The sequence below is a fragment of the Nilaparvata lugens genome, chromosome 1 (genome assembly GCF_014356525.2).
Source record: "Nilaparvata lugens isolate BPH chromosome 1, ASM1435652v1, whole genome shotgun sequence".
NCBI lineage: Eukaryota > Metazoa > Arthropoda > Insecta > Hemiptera > Delphacidae > Nilaparvata > Nilaparvata lugens.
The window spans coordinates 20,683,456-20,708,151 of NC_052504.1; the positions used below are offsets into that span (position 1 = coordinate 20,683,456).

At 33.0% G+C, this 24,696-nt stretch overlaps 1 protein-coding gene across 2 annotated transcripts; it reads left to right on the top strand.

Annotated features, from left to right (window-relative positions):
- Positions 1-1,098: 1,098 nt before the first annotated feature.
- Positions 1,099-23,227, top strand: LOC111043598 (trypsin-7). Of its 2 annotated transcripts, none has more exons than XM_039421698.1 (7): positions 1,099-1,465; positions 5,221-5,302; positions 8,668-8,830; positions 12,962-13,167; positions 13,992-14,194; positions 14,919-14,976; positions 22,647-23,227. In XM_039421698.1, exons 1-7 carry the CDS (start codon positions 1,343-1,345, stop codon positions 22,766-22,768), a joined length of 957 nt encoding a protein of 318 aa, XP_039277632.1. In that variant the 5' UTR covers positions 1,099-1,342; the 3' UTR covers positions 22,769-23,227. The 2 variants fall into 2 exon arrangements, with proteins under 2 accessions (XP_039277632.1, XP_039277637.1); XM_039421703.1 differs by having other exon boundaries at positions 13,995-14,194.
- The last annotated feature ends 1,469 nt before the right edge of the window (positions 23,228-24,696 follow it).

Consider the following 24,696-nt stretch of genomic DNA (forward strand, 5'->3'; position numbering starts at 1 on the left):
GCTAATGCTATATTCTATTCTATAGGGATTTTTTAAATTTTGGAATGGGAAATATATATACTTTCGGAAAATTGACCAACAACTCTGTACGTACTGAAGTTGCCTACCCGGGCTGACTCTTGATCTACTGAGATCTTGATGAAATGGATGCCCCATAATATTAGATAAAAGACGTGAGTCAGCTGAGCCTGTTCCCCCTGTTGAACGGATAACCATTTGAGCCGGCTATGCTAAATGCGAATTATGAGCTTGAAAGTATTCGTCCTGGTGGTTCGTAACCCACCTAAAGCTGTAGCTCTTTCTATCTCCTTCCATCATCACTCAATTATTCATACATGACCCATATGTATAAGCTTAGAAAGCGTACACGAATATCTCAGGTTATGTTTCCATAATCCACAAACATCAATTTGTTCTTAAGCACAAACTTCCCCAGTAACAGATATGAAACTATTTTATTGGCAAATTCACTAAATAAGAATTAGAGAGAAAAAGAAGGATTTCCAAGTGTTGGACTTGACCGTATCAATTCCACTCAAAGATTCCATTCAAAGATCATTCATTGATAAAATAAACTCAACACTCAAAATTGTATCAAAATGAGTTCAAATTTGAGAGAAACATTCCCGTGACTGATGTATGACATCCTATACATTTCAAAAATATTTACTGGAATAAAGGTTATTCCATTCCATTATCAGTCATTCACAGTGGAGAATTATCTGGTACACTTGGAAGTATAAAATAGTGGCTTCTCAAAGATAGTGGCCTAACTAAAGCTGCCAGCTTACCCGAGCCCAGCATGCTCTTTTCCTTATCAAAGTAACATTCTGATCTTACAGTTCCCGATGAAGTAAGAGAAACATTATTATCTCATATTTTCCTCATGTTCTTATGCAGCAAATTATGTGTGTATCCTCTAATCAAGTATAACCTACGAATGTTTATGGATAAAACATAGACACCAGTATTATGATATTCAAAGAAGGTTAAAATCGGTATCTAAAAACTAGGAATCTTCTGTTTGTTTTGGGAAGATGACTCGATTTCAACGCACTTGAATGTTCGCTAGCACTGCATTTACAACATGTTAGCTCGCAAACGAAAACGAAACCTGCTAGAACTAGTGAGTAGTGACCGGTGGCGAGAAGAAGTTTCACTGGATGATCGCGAGGAGGAGAGAGAGGTGCGAGAGAGAGTGACGCGTCCCGTTATCAGCAGTTTAGCGTTTGTGTCCCAGATTGGAGAAGGACGCGAGCCGAAGCAGACAGAGCTGAGGTGATAGTGGTGATGCACCCTTCGAACAGCAGCCGTCTCCAGAGGACAGTCCACTCAACAGCCAATGACGGCTCTGCACCAAGGGCCCAAGGGCCGTCTTGTCCTTGTCTCCTCGCTTTTTATCATCTTCACTCTGCCAGCAACGTTCTCCTTACTAGTTAACCACAGCGAGGAGCACCATGGTGAGGTACGTTATCGAATTAATTCATGTCATTTGATTGGAATTACCATAGGTATTGAACTGTCAAACTTATTTAGTAAGATATTTGTGTACTTTATATATTTACGTTATTTGTATACTAAGAGTAAGCCATCTGTGGATACTTGGATAGGAACTGTACCACTATCAAACTTATTTTTGTACTTTATATATTCACGTATTTGTATACTAAGAGTAAGATATCTGTGGATACTTGGATAGAGAGGGTCATATAGGAAGGAGAGTGGATGACATTAGGTGACATTTAGTAGGTAACTGAATGTTATTTGTGATAGTGATTGTGTTCTTTTTGAAAAAGTTTTAAGGAATAAGAACTGTGTCATCCAATAAGATTACAATGATTACAATATTGAGTCTGCTTTCATTTGTCCTGATGTGAAGCATTATATTGTTTTATTATGTAGTTCTCTAACAAATTATTGAGAAATAAGAGCTGTGTATTCCAATAACAGTACAATATTGAGTCTGCTATAGACATTTAGTAGGTGTTATAGTAGGTATTATAGACATTTATTCCTGCTATAGAGCATCATTTATCGTGCTATTATAATGATTATAATGATATTACGGTGGATTCTCTATTTCTGAGATGGAATGAGAGAAACGAGCTGAAGACTATCTCTCAATTCGATTATTGAGTCTAATATTATGTGTTCTGATAGGATAAATTATTCAACGTATGGTAGACCTATTGTAGTAGTAGAATAAGATGTATGATAAGTGTTCAAAACACTTATACAATCGAGGAGTTGCTTGAGTCTTGCTTATTTTTTCCTTTAGATGCCTTTGATTTGCAATGATCGATATATACAAAGAATATATTAAAATTGAGTTATGTATATTCATATACAGTATTATGAATCGAAGCGTAAATCCGGATTAATTCTTACAAATTATAGATTCATAACATAATATGATAGACTTTTCAAATATTTTTGTTTTATATATCCTAGCCTCTTGATAAATAGATACTGAAATTATTAATACTGAATACTAAAGGAGCTATTACCATTTCCCATACAAGAGAATTAAGAATGAAGTGGATCTGGAACAAACATTATTATTGTCATTTTTAATATCGTTTATCTCTCTCCATCACTATTCCGTTGGTTCGAGCACAACCTCAATGTGGATATCATCCTTATTGAAAAAAAATGTTATGTTGATTTAGAAGTTGGCCATAGAGTAATAATCGAATAGATCAAGTAGTAATGATATCGATGAAGCCTCAAATGTGAGCTGACGTAATAAAGTATACCTACTATCCTGCGTAAGTGTTGTGAGGGAGAGGGGAGCCCAATCAGCCCCTTCATGGTCCTCAGGCCACCATCGCTTTACCACCATCGATTCACAATTGTCATTTCTCTGCTCTTTGAACAAACATTCTAATCCCAATGGTTGTAATGAGACTTCATATTCAAATCAATAGTCACTGTAAATTTTTCTGTTTTCATTCTATTAATCAATTAAATTACATAGAAAGTATTACTTATATCTAAATGGTTAGTACTGTAACTCACAACTCAAACGCAAGAATAACTGTATAATGTTTCTCACTTTTTTATGAATTAATTTTCAAAATAATACAGGAATATTATACTTAAAATTTCAGCTCATTATTGCTAGGAAAAAAAACGCAAGTTTTCTCAAATGGTGATATCCAACTTTGACCATGCTTTATCATTATTTTCTTCCGCTAATAGAATAACCATCATCATTTGGATTACTCACAAAAATGAGAGAGATTATCCAATACCATTCCAAATAAGTAGACTTGTAGAAGCGTGAATCCTCTTAGATTATCGATTATCTTTTCTTTTCAAGATGAATTTGAATATGTTCCCTTGGAAAATGAGATTAAAAACTAATCATTCGAAGACGAAAATTGCAGATTTCCTTGATAGAGCAATAAGGAAGCTCAATAACATTCTCACACCATGGAACTTGTTCAAAATTCTCAATAAATTCTCCCAGCTTTCATTTCTGATAATCCGAGATACTAGTCATTCAATTCATTTCCCGAATAGCTTTCTTCGCATGCGATGAGAATTCTCTCTGGCAAGAGTTGCCTGGATTCTGATGATAATAATAATAATCTTGCAGTAATGAAAAGTGAAATTGTCAAAAAGTGATTGCTTGCCGGAAGGTGTTGCCATTACCAATCAAAGAATGGTCGAGTAACGGTGAGACTACTTGATGGCCTGCAAATTCGCTGCTATATTATAACAGCTCGTTTCAATGCCTTGCTGGGCTTTCTCATTCCGGGCGTATTAGTCAAAGAAGTATTATTGAATTCAAAGTGGGCCATACGTCTGTCTGATAGTATTGTATCAACTATTGTCATATTGACACCGACATCAACAGATACTCAGTTTCATAGTTACCAAACAAAGTACTATCGTCTGATTGTCTTATCAGAGTATCTTTTACATGCATATTTACAGTCATATTGTACTATAATTTACATTGATTTAATTATTACTAAATTGTTTTGGTTGTTTCAAGTTTTGAGTGTGATCACTCATATTGAAGATACTAGTTCAAAATGAGGTGAGAGATAAGGAAAAATGGACCGTTGACTTGCCTCAACTTAGACGCACTTATTATCTTGACTTATCTTAAACTGTGTCACAGATTTAGAGTGACAGATAATTGTTTATACAGATAATAAAGAGTGACAGATAATAAAGTGATAATGTGATAAGAGATAATAAGTGATAATAAAGTGACAGATAATAAAGAGTGATATAGATAATAAATTGTTCTAATCCATATCAATCTACACTATCTCCACTATCAAAATGATTTATAAGATTACATTTTTTTGCTAATCAATCATATCAGCGCTCAGCACTAAAATTCCTACTAGTTTTTGGTTTAACACAGACGGTGGGCTACTTAATTACGATATAACAAAACACAAACCAACAAGGAAAACCTCATCCTACTAAGAAAAGACATCGACATGAACTCACGATTTATCTAAACATTCCAAATAGACAAGCTAATGGCACTATAAGAACAAAGAGCTAGATTATGGAAAAATATAAGTTGGAATATAGCTTTGTCGTGAAAGAATGGAATTCCTTGTTGGAGTTGACCAAACACGGTTTCAATAGGAGGCATATTTAGGATAACGTGGAGTTTATCGGTACAACTGTCTTTTATAAATAGCTTTGGATGACAGGAGTCCACCGATAGGCCTACTCTTAAAGTCACCTAGATTTATTGCTGCTTGGTATTCTTAGCGTTATCATACGATTCCATACAATAATTATTGATTATGAACATTCTAGAAAAACATTTTTTCTATGACCAACAACATTTTGAATGTTCGGGAAATGAAACTTCTAATGATTTCAATTATATATAATTCTATTTTATGAAATCTATATTATGATTCGTGATTGTATTGATGGATAAATAAATTAATAATATAATGTTTTAAGAAAAGTTATAGTTATTAATCAGGAAATATACAGCATATCGATGTATGATTTTAAACACACACACATTGCAGCTCGAAGGACATTGAAATACATTCATATTATATCGACTGTTGAATTAAATAGCAGTAATCGATCATTCAGATCTCTCTCATGTCCTCATGAGAAGTGTGATTGGATGCAACAGTACTTCTATCATAATTAATTCTAACAATTCATAAAATTCCTCTATCATAATTACGTCATTTTTAATTTAACTCTGTATTCTTTTTTCAGAACGATGTGAGATCAGGGAAGTTGTTTTTCAATTTCTTACAACGCCAACCGTTAGTTGAAAAGTCTCCTCCATGCAGCTGTAGTAAGTTTAAGAAATTTATATTTTCCAACATTATAATTACATGAATTTTCTATTTCATATTTTACTTTCCTTGCCCTATTACCATAGGTAAGGAAGTATTGCTTTCCGAAAAAAATTAAGGTACCCCAATTTCCAAATTTCTATACGTTTCGAGGTCCCCTGAGTCCAAAAAAGTGGTTTTTGGGTATGGTCTGTATGTGTGTGTGTTGTGTGTGTGTGTGTTGTGTGTGTGTGTGTGGTGTGTGTGTGTGTGTGTGTGTGTATGAGTGTATGTGCGTCTGTGTACACGATATCTCATCTCCCAATTAACGGAATGACTTGAAATTTGGAACTTAAGGTCCTTCCCCTATAAGGATCCGACACGAACAATTTCGATCAAATGCAATCCAAGATGGCGGCTACAATGGAGAAAATGTTGTCAAAAACAAGGTTTTTCGTGATTTTCTCGGAAACGGCTCCAACGATTTTGATCAAATTCATACCTAAAATAGTCATCGATAAGCTCTATCAACTGCCACAAGTCCCATATCTGTAAAAATTTCAGGAGCTCCGCCCCATCTATGCAAAGTTTGATTTTAGATTCCCAATTATCAGGCTTCAGATACAATTCAAACAAAAACTTTTGAGTGGAAAAGATCGAGCATGAGAATCTCTACATTAATGTTCAGTAACATTTTCACCTAAAATTAAAAATAAGCTCGAAATTCGAGAAAATGTTATTTTTTCAATTGCTAACTGTTGGCAACTGTTGATTCTATTGAATCATTCACTATGGAGAGATAACAGACCACGTGTGTCTCCAGCGTTATAGTCCTGTCACCAGCTGGCTCAAATCTTTTAATAGTAGCCTTGAGATGCGCGGGAACACTAGTGTCAGGTGATAAATTTTCATAACGGCAAGGAAAGTTGTGCGCCACACCAAATTTTTTTATTTCTTCTTAGTTTGACATTCAAACTTTTAATTTCTAGCATCTTGTCTAATTTCAGCCTTTCATATTCAAATATAGATGAAAATTTTCGTAGATAAACGACGAATAAACTTCCTCGAAATAAGAAACTGTTGTTGGAAGCAACAAGTTAGCGTCTGAGTAATGAATGTAGCTTAGCCTACTCCAGCTTGTACTTCGATATGGAATAGGGTTTGGAATATTTTATTTTGGTGGTAAAATGGGTAGAGAATTGGTCCAAAAATGATGTGATAGATTCGATTTTTGAGGAAAGGGAGGAGAGTGGTACACGAGTTTCGTTCTTCCAATCCTACTTTTATATCGATAAAGATCGCAGGACAACATTTTGTTCTATCTAGTCAGATTTGAAGTTTTACTCTTGGGAGAACAGATGGACATGGACAATTTTATACCAAATTAATAATTGAACGTGTTCAATAGATCAAGATAACATTTGAAAGTTCTCTGTTGGAAACACAAGAACTCATCAATAATTTATTCACTATGAAACACAAATTCTCGATGGAATTATTTTCAAACAAGCAGATGATGAATAGTGTATATCTCTGAAACAGATTCGAATTCCTACTCCATTATCACATTTTTCAATATTAGGTTATTGTTTCTGACAAGAAAATTCCAAACTGTTCTAGACAAATACAATCCAGTAAAAGTGTAGAAGGGTTTATCGAAACAGTATATCAATATTATCTACTCTCAATGATATTCTTAAAGCTATAAAAACTGTCCCGAATTCAACGATATTCGGCCTGAGAATAACTTTGTGCATCACCAACTCATATTTCAGTTGAGTTTGCAGGTTCACGGTGATTGCCAGATTTATTTCTTCATTGATGCACAATTTAATACTTGCAATTATCCAAGTCCGCAAGTAATACACTTGGAAACCAATATTTCCAGTTTCTCCACAGATAGAGAAGAGAAAGCTCTATCTTTCTCTAAAACACAGTATTTTTAAAATAGAAATCAAAACTTACTAAATCAACTGCAGATGTCTGTGACTAGAAGCAAAATGAAATCTTTTCCAATTTTATTCTTATCAAAAAAAATAATGCCCATGTAGTACTCATAATGTCCATAATACTGTATTGAAATACTCTACATCATGTAGCCGACTTTTCGCAATGCGGAATTGTAAACTTTTCAAAAATATTCTGAGGTTTGGCTCTGGTACTACAATGGAGAAGCAACACTCCCAAGTATAATAAATAGACTAATGATATCATGAAGTGGAGAAGTAGTTTCTAGTTAGGTGTTGAAGTCTGTCATGTGAAAATGAAGGATCTGAGCGGTAACTCCAAGCATAATTAGCCGTCGTTACTCCCAGACCAACTGTATGCATGAATGTACACAATAATTGGAATATGAATACAAGTGCACATCTATGAAGGGAAAAGCTTGGAATTATCTCGAACAGGTGGAAATTTGAACAATACTAAACTATTCATCACTTCACTTCAGGAAATATTTGTAAATGCACTGTGGGTAAGAATTGGAAATGCAGTAATACTGTCTAACTTTTATTAATTACTTGACATCTTCATCCTTTAGAGCAGAAAATCTATGGTAATCTGTAGTAATCATACATTATTATTGTACAATCATGATTGAAACATTTCGCGTTGCATAGTAGAATATTGAACATAGTAAACGTGTTTCTTTCATTCATGATACTCGTATTGTTTATATCAAGTCCATACTCAATTGGTTTGAAAAGATAAGCTTGGTTCTGCGGAGTCAAATCTGACTTGATGAAGAGCGGGAACTCTTAAATTGAAAACTAACTCAAAGGAAGTTATTTCTTGGATATATAGAAGAAGGAAACTTCGAAATTTTGTATTGGGATCCCAGTTACGATGTACGCCCTTATAAGAACTACTATATTTTTGAACGAGAGTAGCGAGTTCCTCATTTAACTTGAGGTTCGAGTATTCGATTTTGTTTGTATATTCGACGATAATTTTAGAATGCTTTCATCAATCAACTTGAGGTTCAGAGCATAAAATCGTTGAACCATTGATACAGATCGAGTTGGTTGACGAACGGAATTGACTCATTTTTTAGTCCATTCTGATACAACAGGATGACATTGAAAAAACATTAGAAAAATAATCGTTGTAATCATTATCATCACAAATCAACTGTCAGCTGGGTTATTGAATTGAAAACTCAATGCAACTCGAACCATTTCTCTTGACTTTCCCTTAGACCAGATAAATTCTTAAAGACTTTCCACTGATTCCACAATAGAACAGCTGACAGAATATCTGCTACATTTTGAGCAAGTTCTCCAGCCCGAGGGGCTCACTAGTTTAATGAGCTTCCACTCTAGACTCTTCGAATACTTTAGTATGATAATTTATTCCATGATAATTGAGAATTGAAAGTTTTTTGCAGCGTGTGGGGAACGCAATGAGGCTAGTCGCATTGTAGGTGGGAAGCCTACGGAGACAAATGAGTTTCCATGGATGGTGAGGCTTTCCTACTTCAATAGATTCTACTGTGGCGGCATGCTCATCAATGATCGCTATGTCCTCACTGCTGCTCACTGCGTCAAAGGGTCAATATTTTTTTCACCATTCTACAGAATAATTTTATCATTTTCACTATTTGTCTTTTTAAGTTCAAAAGCCAATATCACGTTCAAACTCCTAATAAGTTCAAAAACTCTTAAAATCAATAATAGTACATTGGAAATAAAACTTATCGTAACATTTGATAGATGATGATGGATGAAATACGTAGTAGGTACTATAAAAGCAATACGAATATTATCATTATTACTTTACTATTATATTATTAATATACTATATTACTAATGCAACAGAGTTCATGATTTTATCGAAGAAGTATTTATTCACAGTCGACTATGATTGTACGAGTGAAACTATGCCATCAATGAACCAATACTCATAGAGTATTTTATTAATACTAATTCAGTTTTATCAATATTCACAAAGTAGTTTTACTCATAAAGGATTCTCGAATGAATATGAGGATTCAGAGTCAATAAAACCAGAACGTTTCACAAACTGTTCTTGAATTTTGATGAAAATTGAATTCTACATTCTGGATCACAGTAGGTAATACCAAACCCAAAGTTTTCCATTCTCCAAAAATGTATTGAGATTAATAATTTTCTCATTCTACAGAGCAATAAATAATTATGAACCTGTTATATTCTATCTTGCTTGTATTCATCACTGTGTTATTGCTGTTACATTGTTTTCATTCAATGGATTTTGTTTAACCAAACACTAAGGAAAATGATGTTTGTATTGAACATTAGAATAATAACGAAGTTCCAATCGGTTACCGTACGCGATATTTGTTGGTGAGTGAATCTTTCATACATTTTTTCTTGAAGTTCAATACCGTACTCACATCTAACAAATTATTCCTTCGAGTTTGAAACATCAGCTACACATTCATGTATTCATGTTTTTCCTTGATAGATAATCAACTACCGTAATCAAAATTTCATAACGTAATCAACTTACTTTATCAAAATATCACGTAACACACCGCACAGTTTCACTACTAGTTAGTTTTACCATAGAGAAACGATAGCATAAGTAGATAAGTAGATATCGCAACTTTTACTGTTATCACAAGCCGATAGTTCACTTAGTTTTTTCCCATGAAGCTGTGTGACGCTGGTAGTCTCTCAAATTGTGCCGTTCATACACTATCACCCCAACAAAACAGTAAAAATTTACAATAATCGACAGTACTCGGCTTGAGATAACAGTAAAAGTTGCGACATAAATTCCCTATGCCATGGGATACGCTAATGTTTCTCTATGGTTTTACCATAGAATAAGAATGGAGAGATATATTTTTTCTGTATGGCTTTATCGATTTCATTATTTATTACTGTTATAGCACAGTTTCACCGTACAGATGGAATATAAATACATGTATAGTCATATTTTAAAGGCTAACTACAATTTATTTTGGTAGTCCTACAGTTATTCCCAATATAATGAATCTCGAAAGAAACCAAGTGAATTTGTTATATTAGGGAGCTCTCAAAACTTAGGTCACTTCAATCGTTCATAAATGCACCCATCTTATAAAAACAAAACCTTTATTCTTTGTTCTATGCCAACTTTTACTGGAGTCTCTTCTAAGAAGCATGTTTGAGCACTGAGGATTTCCTGATTCACAATAAATATTACTGTAGAGTAATTTTGTCCTCGATTAGCCTATTATGTCATTGTATGCACACAGTTCAGCACACATCAGTAACCAAATAACTACACAACCAATAATGCACTACTATGTGTCCGGTGTGATTGATTTCCTTTTATAAAGATGTGTTGCGATTGTCTCAGTCTAAAATGAAATTAATCATCCTTAGGAAATATCATCTTCAAGAAATGATTTGGAGTATCTTCAGCTTTTTACCTCAGCCCAAAAGAGCTTCAATTATGCAACGGTACTGATGCTTTCGATAAACTATGATAATTTAATACAGTAATCATAATTATTGGTAAATCACAAATCACTTACATAAAATAGACTTATAGATAGATAGATCGTTTATTTTTGAAGCTTCATACATTTAAGAGGCATGATAGTTAATTAACTCAGATCATTGCTATAGATCTAATCAATAATAATATCACTACGGCATTCACAGATTAGACACATTGTTACTAATGTTCTCTTATAAACAAATAAAGAATGATTTAAGTGAGGAGATGACTGAGAAGTTTCAGGAGAAAGAAGTAGTTGTGTTTGCCTTCTTGAAAATTGAATGTATTTACGAACTCATTGAATATACGAACTATATATACTGGAACCTAATTCACAGACCAGTGACACTTATTTTGATAGCCTGGAATGTCCCAATAATAATAATTATAATCATATTCTGATCGTTCCTTGGACAATATATTTATTATTTTTCATAGAATTAACTCAATTTTTAAAAATTCTAATATTATTTTGCCGTTGAAAGTGGCCTGTAAAATCATGAAATTCAGAAATTATCAAACAATGTGAAATACAGTGTATCCTAAACCTAAGCTTTCCAAATGAGACAATAACCAACTGATACGATAAGTAGCCTACACAATGCATCTCGATAATTCTACTGTCAATAATCAACAGGTAAACACAGTATTTACACACGTTCCGAATAATATTGTTTAGTTGATCAAATATGATTATTAGCCCTTCATGCAACTTGTTTACTTGGGATTAGGCATCACCCTATTTTGGTGAGATAGAGTGGCACGTATGTATTATTATATGAGAAATATCTCACGGCCTCTTCAGTTTTTATTTTTTTTCTAATTCGTTTGAAATACGTTTTTTTCATTTTAGGTAGGATTCTCTAGCTGTGAAAATTTTGAAAAAATTCATGCACCTTTTTAAAATGTGATAAAAATGCCAATTCTTGATTCTCACGAGGACGTAAAGCATGAGCCTCATTCATACTTCAAGAGAAGAAACTCAAGAGTAGTCTGCAACGTGTAGTTTTCTTGAATTTATATAAGCTGATGAGATGATGCTATTGAAGGAAAATTCACTCCATTATACAGTTATTGATAGTGGCACGAACGTATGTACCGTATTATTATACGATAAATATCACACGGTCTCTTTTTTTAGTTTTGTGTTTTTCTCATTCATTTGAAATGAACGTCTCATTTTAGGTAGGACTCTCTAGATGAGAAAATTTTGAAAATTTTCATGCACCCTTTTATCATGTGATAAAAATGTCAATTCTTGATTCTCATGAGGACGTAAAGCATGAGCCTCATTCATACTTCAAGAGAAGTATCTCAAGTAGTCTGCAACGAGTAGTTTTCTTGAATAAATTTATAAGCTGATGAGATGATGCTATTGCAGGAAAATTCACTCTATTATACAGTTATTGATTGATAGTTTGCGGCATCTTGTGGGGCCGGTCTCCCCTATTGTATAACCAAACGACATCCAAGAACATGTTTGGATATCTATGCGCGATAGCCATCAAACATATCCGGCATTTGGATATGTGTGTGACATATATCCCATGGATATCCAGAAATATCCATCAGATATCCGTAGATATTTTATGAATATCCATGGGATAGATATGTGTCACACACATATCCAAATGCCGGATATGTTTGGATATCTACGGATATCTGATGGATTTTTCTGGATATCCAGTTGGATTTTTCTGGATATCTGGTAGATATCGTGAAACTTTGAAACTTTATTTATATAAAAAATAAGGTTGATAGAACTTATGAGTTCGTCTGTTCTCATCCATTGATACATAATTCCATGGATCCTGATTCGAAATATTTATACTCTGTACAAATCAACTTCTGATTTGGGAGGGACATGCACAGCAGAGAAGGCATACAGAGGTAGGGATACAACGGCTGCGAAGTTGCCATTCTGGCCAGCTTTCCTCTAATTTCTCGTGAGTATTCAAGCGCTCATGTTAAACTTACGGAGTTTCCTGTCTGGAATCCTTTAGTCGACTGACTCTAATCGAAAAATTGGCAACTGCGCTTCTACCTATCACTGTAATTGGCTGATCTCCCCCATTTCTCTGCGCCGCATATTCCTCCAAGTCTGAAGTTAATTTTTACAGAGTATAGTCATGATATTGCAAACGTTATAGTTAAAATATTATGATGAGCCTATAATATTTATGATACAAATATTGTTTTTGTATTGGCAGATTCATGTGGTTCATGATAAAAGTGACATTTGGTGAGCATGACCGCTGCAGCCAGCCTGCCAAGCCAGAGTCGCGGTTCGTGATAAGAGCCATAACTGGTGATTTCAGCTATTTGAACTTCGACCACGACATTGCCCTACTAAGACTCAACGATCGTGTGCCATACACTCAGACCATTCAACCCATCTGCCTCCCAGATGATCCAGGTGAAAACAACGTTTCTCAGGTTTCTAATAGTTGATATGAATGAGCTAATCATGAATCAATATCTGAGATATCCGAATAACTTCATAATCATACAAAAATATTGAGTATTACCTAATATTATCGAATCAATTGTTTTTTCAGAATCATTCGAATCTTATGATATCTTATGAATCTTGTTATGATTTATGAATCTTGTTAAAATACTTTCTTAGAATTTCCTACTCATTTTATCAGCTCATTGAGCAAAATATTGTATTAGGTAATAATTCTAATCACTTATTTGTGGCATGATACGATACTCCCATTAAAGCATGCCAATCATATCATTTTTATCATGCACTTTAATGGTAACTTCATTTTCACGTGTTCTTTCATGAAGAATACTATTTGCTCCCTGTTGTATGATAAAATACACACTAATAATACCGGTAGTCAGTGGGGGTTAGAATAAGAAAGTAATAGACTATTATCTTCTATTTTATCGTGTAAAAGGGCCCAGGATTGTCTAAGATGTATAGGGAAAACTCTCACAACTATATAATATTTAGTTTCTTGAGATGGTTCTCAAGATATTTTTCTTGAAATGTTGCATGATAAAATACAAACTAGTAATAGTAGTTGACAGTAGTCAACCAGTAATCAACCGGTAGTCAGTGGTTGATAGAATAAGAGAGTATAAACTATTTATCTTCTATTTTATCGTGTGAGAGGGCCCAGGTGTGTCTAAATGTATAGAGGAAACTCTCACAACTATAATTCAGTTTCTTGAGATGGTTTTTTATTGTACTGTGCGTCGATAAGTATTATGTTCATTGTGTTACAGCAGAGTCATATGAAGGAAAAATCGGACTTGTCTCTGGATGGGGAACACTGAAGGAAGACGGCAAAGCTTCTTGTGTTCTGCAAGAGGTCGAAGTGCCAGTCCTGAGCAATGAAGATTGCCGAAAAACAAACTATTCAGACACTATGATTTCGGACAACATGATGTGTGCAGGATATAAGGAAGGCCTCAAAGATTCCTGTCAGGTGAATACCGTACAATGATATTGATAATGCTCAATAGACTAGATAATCTTCTCCAAAAGAATCTCAAATATGTGTTTATCATATCTATTACAGAGAGATTGATAAACAAAGAAATACAGTAGATAGATCTTTAGTTTTATTGCGGATGATGTCCACATTAGCTTTTTATTTGCTTGCGCGTGGGTAATGGAAGATGCGAGGGTGATTTGATGAGATTATAAAAGTCCATTGCTAATGGCGGGATTCAAACCCGCGACCGGGTATCGCCAGCAAACTGATTAAGGTGCAACGCCTTAGTCATCTCGGCTATCCTGGTCGGCTGAATAAGTAGAAAAATATTATCAGTGTAGGATAGAATAGATATAGAGAATGGCAAGGCAAGTAATCTAGGCCCAACTGTAAGGACATTCCAACTTCCAGCATAACGCGGCAGTGAGTACCGGTTGCACAAAACCCGGTTAAATTTTAACCGTCATTAATTTCACGAAAACCAATTGGCTGTCTTTTCTGAAAGGCCTTCTCTGATTGATTCTCGTGAAATTGATCACGGTTAAAATTTAACCGGCTTTTGTGCAACAGGGCCTGAGACTGCAGAAAATGAGAACAATAGAACTCGAAAGCGCTTCGTTCAATTGAAATAATGAATTAACTAGTTTATGTAATGAATAGTGCACTGGTTCCATTATTAAGAATTTGTTTCAAATTATATTTCATTGCATTGCAGGGGGATAGTGGTGGACCGCTAATTCGAGAGCGGGAGGACAAAAAATACGAACTTATAGGTAAGTGTGGATTCAATATGTTCAAAGTTTTTATTTAAGACAGTATGAAAGTATAAAATTTATTGAACAAAACAAACTTCAAACCAATAGTTAAAGCGTTATAATATTCAAAAAATTCAGAATCATATCAAATTGTAAAAGAAATGTAGGCCCATGCGATGTACCCATTTACCGTGTTTCCAGTCAATTTGAAATTTCAATACAGTATATATGTTTTTCTCACTCTCTCGCTATAGTTACTCACAAGTATAGAAGTTGAACTCTTTGCATGTATTGAACACAAATCAATATACTGGTGCTGCAAATCCTAGTAGGATATTATCGTATTTTTCGGCCCTCAAAAGAATTGAGCAATACGGACAGGATGTTTTTAATCGTCAGTGTTTGATAACATCCTGTAATAGTAGGCCTACCTATTGTTCATTGAAATAATTTCTCAATATCACGTTTGATTCCTCGGAATTTATCAAGTGTTTTCTTTACTACGGAATCTATTATAGATTTCCTGATTTCCAATTGAGATAAATGTAGTGCTATTATTTTAACCTGGAGGGCGAAGCTAGGGGCAGCCCTCTCTCCCATTCGACCCTCCTATACAATTCTATAGTAAGGTCCACGTTATAATGGAAGTGGATAAAGATAGAAGAACAGCGTTGCCGATTCTCTGCCTTAATTAATTATATTTCTACACTGTCAAAAACAGATTTGGCATCGTTGCGGAGCTAGAAAAGGATACTACTACCTGCTTTGTCGAATGATAGAGAAGGATAGCAACATCAAAGTTTATCAAATACTGTCATTATAACGTGGACCTCACTATATGCATCTATTACACTATGCCGTGCTACCAATTTTTCCTTAAATCGGTTGGAATAGCATTCCACCTATTAACCTAAGGAAATTTATCGGCTCCAACGTAATAGATTCTTGATAAATTATGAATGGATCTATCGCCTATGAATGAGAAATCCAGTTTTCAGAGCAAATGAACTTATAATCTTCAAAAGAATCTTGGCAATATACACAGATACACAAAGAACAATATATTACAAGCCTAAGCATTTAAAGTTACTACGAGCTAAGGGTACTTATCCAGATTATAGTTGAAAAACAGTGGCTATTGGCTTGTATACACAAATAACAATATACGGACAAAATAGAACACTATAAACTGTTTAAAACTCAATTTAAAACATTAATAAATTCACTTAAACGAAAATTATTCAGAGAGCAAAAATTTACAACACACACAGCCAGCCATTTTTCTAGAGAGAAAGAAGCCACAGGAAAAGCTACAAGTCAGGAAGAGAGCAAAAGCTTCTAGACACTTCAACGTTACAGACACGTCACCAAAAAATTATAAATTACAAGTTTAGAATTCACATTTTATATTTGTTCTCAATAAAACTTTATTTTGAAACTGTTATTTTAAATTTTTATATATCATCTCTATTTAAATAAACCATTTATCTATTTAATTTTGTCAACCCAGCCTCGGTGACACCATGGAACAATGCAACAATCATTTACGATAAAAAATTCTCAGTCAAAAAGTTTGTCCGTATATCGATGACTCTGATATATACTATAAAGTTTCATAGATCTCGAATTGAAGATTCGATTCCAATGTGAGAAAAAATGTAATATTACAAATACCCCCCTCTAGACAGAAAAAAAATTTTACTGTTTGAAAATTTAAAGAAAAAAATTACATTGACGCTAATGAAAATTTTGAATTGTAAATTCGAGAACAGTAACAATTTTTCTTATAAAAACATTACATGTTGTCCTATAATTGAAAATTATTATAAAAATTCATCAATAGCATTTGTTATATGTTTCCAAACAATATTTCAAAGTATAGAATATCAAAATTACTTTTAATTTAGCTTTATAATTTAAAGGAAAATATCTCAACAGAAAGTTTAATATGTAAAGAATAGTTTTTTGAAATTGCACATAAATTTAATAGATAGAAAAATTCAATTTTTTATTGCATAAAAAAAATTAGTATGTTGAATGAAAAATGTATTATTATTATTTATTTTTAAATGAATTGATGAATTGTTACATTTAATTTTCACATAAAATTTCAATAAATCAAAAAATGTTCATTTCTTTCACTATTGACGCAGTTGATTTTATCGATGCACATTTTGGAAAACAGTCCGTTAAGGCACTCAGTATGATTTTCAGTTAAGTGTGACTCCAGTGTGATGACATCAGTGTTGGGCTGATCCGAATACTCGTAGTGTTGGGCTGATCTGGATGCACATAGTGTTGGGCTGATACTTGTAGTCGACTGATGCATATCAAACTCGATACAGGTGACATCTCAGTTAGCATTGCCTCATGCTTGTAGTAGACGGCTGCATACCAAACTCGATACAGAGTCACGTAAATTTTGTATCATATTTGTAATTATACAATGTACATTTCAGGCTTGAAATGACAATGTAATTCGTTTTTTGGAAGAGAGATAGACGCTGCATATAGGATTAATTTAGGTGAGGATTAATTTAGGTAAGGTTTGGTTTTTTGATACTTTCAGTGTTCAAGGTTTAGAGTTCTGCATACAGGAATAATTTAGGAGAGGATTTTTTTTTTGAATCAATTCTTTCATGATACTGTGACTGTTATTCTGAATTCAAAGTTGCAAATGTGACCATGGATGGCAATTACCTCCAGGTAATGTAGTAGTGTTGAAGTTTGAGATACAAAGTCAGCAATAAGCGTTGGCATTGTTATTGGCGTATGCTTTGGTGTCGGCATTGGCATCGGCGTTGATATTGGCATTGGCATTAGCATTGGCGCAGGCATTGGCATTGGCGCAGGCATAGGCGTAGATTTTGGCATTGGCATCAGCATTGGCGCAGGCATTGGCATCGGCGCAGGCATCGGCGTAGATTTTGGCATTGGCATCAGCATTGGCGCAGGCATTGGCATTGGTGCAGTTATTGGTGTAGATATTGGCTTAGTTATTGGTGTAGATATTGGCGTAGTTATTGGTGTTGATATTGGTGTTGACATTGGCGTAGTTATTGGCGTTGGCATCAGCATTGGCGCAGATTTGGCATCAGCACAGGCATAGGCGTAGATTTTGGCTTAGTTATTGGTGTAGGCATCAGCGTAGATATTGGCGTAGTTATGTCACACTAGTTCGAAAATCACCCAAATGTTCTTAACACTCTTCATGGCGTTCACTTGTTGCTGATTTCGAGATTCACATGATAACTATTTCAATGTTAATGTCTGTGCTGTACCTGTTATCTTAAAATGCTTATAAACTAAAAAGAAAATCTTTGATTAGGCTATCAATACAATCTAATACACATGATAATTATTTTTAAGTATATAGTCAATATAAAATTGAAATTTGTTAACATCTTATTATACAGTCAGCAATACATAAATTGTGAAATATGGAGATATCAATTATAAATTTCAATATAAAAAAATTAATTCCATTTCCATTTATTCACTGTTCAAATATCAAAATTTAATCCATTCTTCAAAATAGAAATAGAATTTCATAACACCCTGTATCATTATCAAAATTGTAAAAAAAACATCAGATCATCACAACAAAAAATAATTTCAATACATATTTCAATAATTTCAGACAATTGATCTTCTATCCACAATCATTTCATAATATATCTGCATTTCATTATCATTTAGTATAACATTTCATTTATAGCAAGTTCATTTCACATTTATGATTTATCATTCAGGGTTTCAAAATTATTTAGTTTTAACTTTTTGTTCAAAAAATTGTATAAAAAGCAAATTATTTAATATTATTAATCATCGTTTGTTGGATACTATAGTTTATTTCGACTTTTCAATGTTCTAAACACAAACTACATTTCATGACAAAACTTTACTATCAAACATTAAACAAGAAATCATTCAAAACATCAACAATATTTTGCTTCAAAGGCAATCAATATTCATAATTAATCATCTGCATCTATGGCAATCAACATTATTAATCATTATTTTGCATCTATGGCAATCAACATAAGTAATCAACACAAAAAAAAATATTATCTCATTACTGCCTCTCTAAGTCATAACCTCTGTTATTCCTTCTTTAGGCAATAATGGGTTTCCATCTCAAAAAACAATCACATACCAGCAAAATTCTAATCAACAAACCCCACTAAAATTTCTACATACACTCCAGCATCCATTTCAAACGATAATCAATCATATCAAAATTTATAGAACAAACAGTTTTAAAATTTTTAAAAAAAATATCAATTACAAAAACTTTAGAAAAATTTTAACCTTTAACTCATTTCAATTGATAATATAACACAACGTTTTTATTCAATGAAAACATTATTATTCAAGCTAACTTTCATTAATACATCACATATATATGGCTACACAATTCATTAATACTTTCAAATTTTGAAGTTTATTTATTATAACAAAAGAATTTATACATAAGAATAGATTTCAGCATGTTCTAAATTGAACCATTTATTTTTGAAAATAATTTATAATTTAAAGACTGTATAATAAATACAAACATTTCAAGATTATAATACAAAGATGATCAAGATGAATAATGGGTAAATAAGTTCCCTAAAAAATACAAACAAGAGGAAAAGAAAACTGGGTAAATAAATTTCCTAAAACAATACAAAGAAGAGAAAGATTAATTAGAGCCTATCCTACATGTCAGTACTGAACTTTCATAAGGAAGTATATTTAATAAAAATATACTGAAAATGAGAAAATGGGACATAATTTGCTCTGAAAAACCTAATTACCTAATATGATACCTGAAAAAAATAGACATGATTAAAATATGTAATACATGATGAAAAAATATACCGCAAGCAAACAATTATTTACACTACAATGGATAGATTTTAGAAAAGTTAAGTTTTATCAACAATTTAAAGATTAGGAAAATAAGCTACTATTTTAACTTCTAATATTATTTCAGAAGAATACAGATTTAAATGACTATGGACAAGATTGGTTAAGATATGCATCATAGAAGAATTCTACTGAACATTACACAAAAACAGGAAAGAATCGAAATTTGAAAAGATTAAGGGCCAAGAAAAATAGGCTACAGGAAAGAAAAAAGATACAATTATGGACTCTTACCATACGTAGTATTTACGGTCATTGCTATTCTGAATCCCGGCATGACACAGGATTCCTAATCATTGTGTGCTGGGGAATACCCTTTCATCATGTGATTCACAGTCATCATCTTGTAAATAAGCAACTTGAAACAACCTTTGAATACTAATACATCAATGGAAACTTTGTGCTTTGTTTTCTTCAAGAACATGATTTTATTCATGGGTTCATTTGTTTCAACAAAGCCGTTTTGCCTACAAAAGTTAGTCATGTTCACTTGAGAATGCATAGCATACACCTTTTCAATTCTCAGTTGAAAATTGAACTCATCAACTTGACTCAAAGCAACATTCATTTTGTTTACATTATTCCTAACCTCCACAGAAACCTGTCTCATGTAATCATTCACTTTGTTCATAGTTTTCCTAACCTTCAATGTAGCAATATTACTTTCATGATAGTTGACTTTCAGTGAAGACAACTCCCTACCTACTTCTTTACTCAATTCTACTATCTCATTAAGGTTGACTTTTTCAACAACAGTAACTAGGCCTACATTGTCAGAAACTTGAATGAGTTGATCCTGTATCTTAACACTACTATTATCCTGCTTCAATTTGTTTTCATCTTCATGATTATCACTCAATGTTTCATGTGCATTTTTCAATAGAAGGTTTATACTAACCTGCTCTAGTCTTATGCTAGCAAATTCTTGCTTCATATCATCAAACCTAGCATTAAACTTAGCATTTTGCTTATCAAACTTAGCATTTTGCTCATCAAATCTAGCATTTAGCTCATCAAACCTAGCATTTTGCTCATCAAACCTAGCATTTTGCTCATCAAACCTTTGTGTTAGGAATGCTATAAGATTTATATCATTTTTAATGTTTGCCATTTTGTAATATGCACTGATATCTATTCATTAAAACTTGATCTCTCTTGAACCGATTTCCCATTCAGCAGTATACCATTCATAACCTATCAAGATATCTATCCTACTAATAATTTTTCATAACCAGGGATTTCATGGTGTACCATTTGGGACATATTTATTTTGTAATTCGGTCCCACCACAGGGGTAACATTTACCGTGGTATCAATTTTTCCTTAAATCGGTTGGAATAGCATTCCACCTATTAACCTAAGGAAATTTATCGGCTCCAACATAATAGATTCTTGATAAATTATGAATGGATCTATCGCCTATGAATGAGAAATCCAGTTTTCAGAGCAAATGAACTTATAATCTTCAAAAGAATTTTGGTAATATACACAAATACACAAAGAACAATATATTACAAGCCTAAGCATTTAAAGTTACTACGAGCTAAGGGTACTTATCCAGATTATAGTTGAAAAACAGTGGCTATTGGCTTGAATACACAAATAGCAATATATGAACAAAATAGAACACTATAAACTGTTTAAAACTCAATTTAAAACATTAATAAATTCACTTAAACGAAAATTATTCAGAGAGCAAAAATTTACAACACACAACAACCAGCCATGTTTCAGAGAAGAAAAAAGCCACAGGAAAAGCTACAAGTCAGGAAGAGAGCAAAAGCTTCTAGACACTTCAACGTTACAGACACGTCACCAAAAAATTATAAATTACAAGTTTAGAATTCACATTTAATATTTGTTCTCAATAAAACTTTATTTTAAAACTGTTATTTTAAATTTTTATATATCATCTCTATTTAAATAAACCATTTATCTATTCAATTTTGTCAACCCAGCCTCGGTGACACCATGGAACAATGCAACAATCATTTACGATAAAAAATTCTCAGTCAAAAAGTTTGTCCGTATATCGATGACTCTGATATTTACTATAAAGTTTCATAGATCTCGAATTTGAAGATTCGATTCCAATGTGAGAAAAAATGTAATATTACAACTAATATGCATATCAACAACAACAAATCAATTCAAATCAAGTTTTATTCAATGACAACATTTACATAACAAATTCCGTTAGACAAATTATATTACAGATCATTGAATACAATACGGGTTGCTTAAGAAAATTCTTGTCTGCAAATAGGAGTGAAATACATTCAGAACTCAACTAAAATGCTTATATATAAACTCAAATTAAAATACTTATCTGAATTAAGTTTAATTATCTTAATTCATCCCGCACACGCACACCAACACACATACACACACCCACACACCAAGGATGAATCATAATCATAATCATAAGATAGTGGAAGAATATTGAAACAAGTGACTGTTAGGATGATTCATCAGTCAACATAAGTGAATAATCTCCTGGATCAATTTTGAAAAACAATAGTAATACCGTGAACAAAAAAAAACAATTAATTTTGGGAAAAAATACACTGAGAATGGGAATTGGATAGAGAGCAAAATACCGTTTGCAGTGGAATTAATTTGAACATTCAGCTAAGGTAATTCAGCTAAGATATTGGCTTTGGATTTCATAATCTTTAAGGATTTTGAAGTTTTCTTTCTGGAGTGAATAAGTAAAAACTTATTTTGAATAGCTCACAAAATTCTCATTAATCATTTTTTATTGTTAATTCCAGGAATTGTCTCATGGGGTAATGGATGTGCTAGAGCGGGCTATCCAGGTGTCTACACGAGAGTAACCAGATATGTAGATTGGATAAAGGAAAATTCGAAAGAAGGCTGTTACTGTCTCAATTGAGCAATTCCACGTTGATCTCTTATGTTATCTTCTTATAATGGAGCATCTACAGTTAATCAGATTGGAATATTATGAACCTATTTTCATAATCAGAAATGAGAGTCGAAATGGATGAATAGAGAATATTTCATAAGTTTTCCAGTTCAACAAGGAATATAGACTTATTTCATTCTAGAAAATCAACTTTCAAGACGATGACTAGGCCTAATGCTGTAATGTTTCGAATGCCATTGATTTAATCAAAAACATTTCATGAAGTAGAATTATTATTAATCAAAATGGATGATAAGCAAGTTAGCTATTTTTTAGTTCTGTATATATGGCTGCAATATTTATTTTTTCCGTGGTATTGATCAATATTTATTTATTTATTTATTTCTATTTATTTATCTATGTATGAAACTACCTTCTGTACCCTAATTCATATGATGAAGAAATACATTGATATAAAAGATTCTATCTTATTGTCCCTCTATCATTCTTCCAATATATTATCCGATTACAGTATGTATTATCACTTATATCATGACATTATATTCGGTTTCAACAAGGTCGGTCAGTGATTTGAGCATGGTAAAGTCAAGTACGGTACGATTTACAACGAGAACATAAATGATTTCCATGGGAATAGTTACTAGATAGTAATTGCACTGCACACTCTTGTAAATTGTACCCGGCTATAACATGTTCAAATGTCTTGACCAGGCTTAGTGAAAACGAGAATATGTAAGTTAATTGTTATTATAATTCATCAACCAAATGTATTCCAACTGTTTTAATCAACAGGTGTTTGTCGTGACCTGCACTAGGTGACCCAGGTTTAGTGGCAGTAATGACATACTGGCAATAGTAGTGAAATCGATAGTCAAAATTTACAATATGAGTATGCAATTATAATATAATAAAGATTAATGTTATCATATAACAATGACAACAATCTGTACACCTGAAATTATCAAAACACCTACTAGATCGCAAAAAGGCCAATCAACGGTTCCAAAACTAAATTTCACTTTATGTTGATTCGGGGATTAACTTGAATAGTGCAATAGAAAATAGAATAGAAGACCTGTAGGGTACCAGGATTCGTCTCAGCATATACCGTACATCAGTTACAGTACATAATTTCCCTTCAAGGATTAATCCACATTTGTCAGTCTTATATTATAGCTACAAAGTATTCCATTATCAGGAATTGGCTATCGACCATTATATCCTAAATTAGAGAATAATAATTGAATAACATTTTAATGTCTATATAGATGAGCATAATGATTAGTGATACTATACCAGCGGTGATATATTCCACTGTCGTGTTAATAATCTGTTAAACAGGGCATGAATGGTCAGGTGAACTCAAAACGTTCTAGTAAATGAAGCAGTCAGCCGTATTGTAAGCCCATTCCAGCTCACTGAATTATTCCGGTAGATCTATGCATCTATCATAATCCATTTGTGGTAAAATTGTTGCTGCAATCAAATTCGTCTGATTCAACTATAAGAGACTGTCTGTTTTGAACTGTCTTGATGGATTTGCTTTAGTTATTCTAAACCGCTCATCTGAACTACGGTACAGTAAATATATAACTATAGTTATATAGTTACTGTAATCTGAACTAAGTTTATGCTGAAGACTATGATTTATATATTATTTATATTAGTAGCAACGTTCATCAAGCCTAATATTCAGAATATTCCACAAAACGGGATTCAAGATTCAAGAAAATCTCATTTTCTATCAATTTGCTTCATTCTCCCGACATAATCCAGTAGAATGTGAATGTGAGGAAATGAAAGGTGAACAAACACATGAGAAAATTATCCAAAATTCTAATCAATACTGATTACTGAAGAGAAGTTTCTTCTAATGTCATCCCTCTTGTACCATAGAGAAACAATAGCGTAAGTAGATATCCCATGGTATAGGG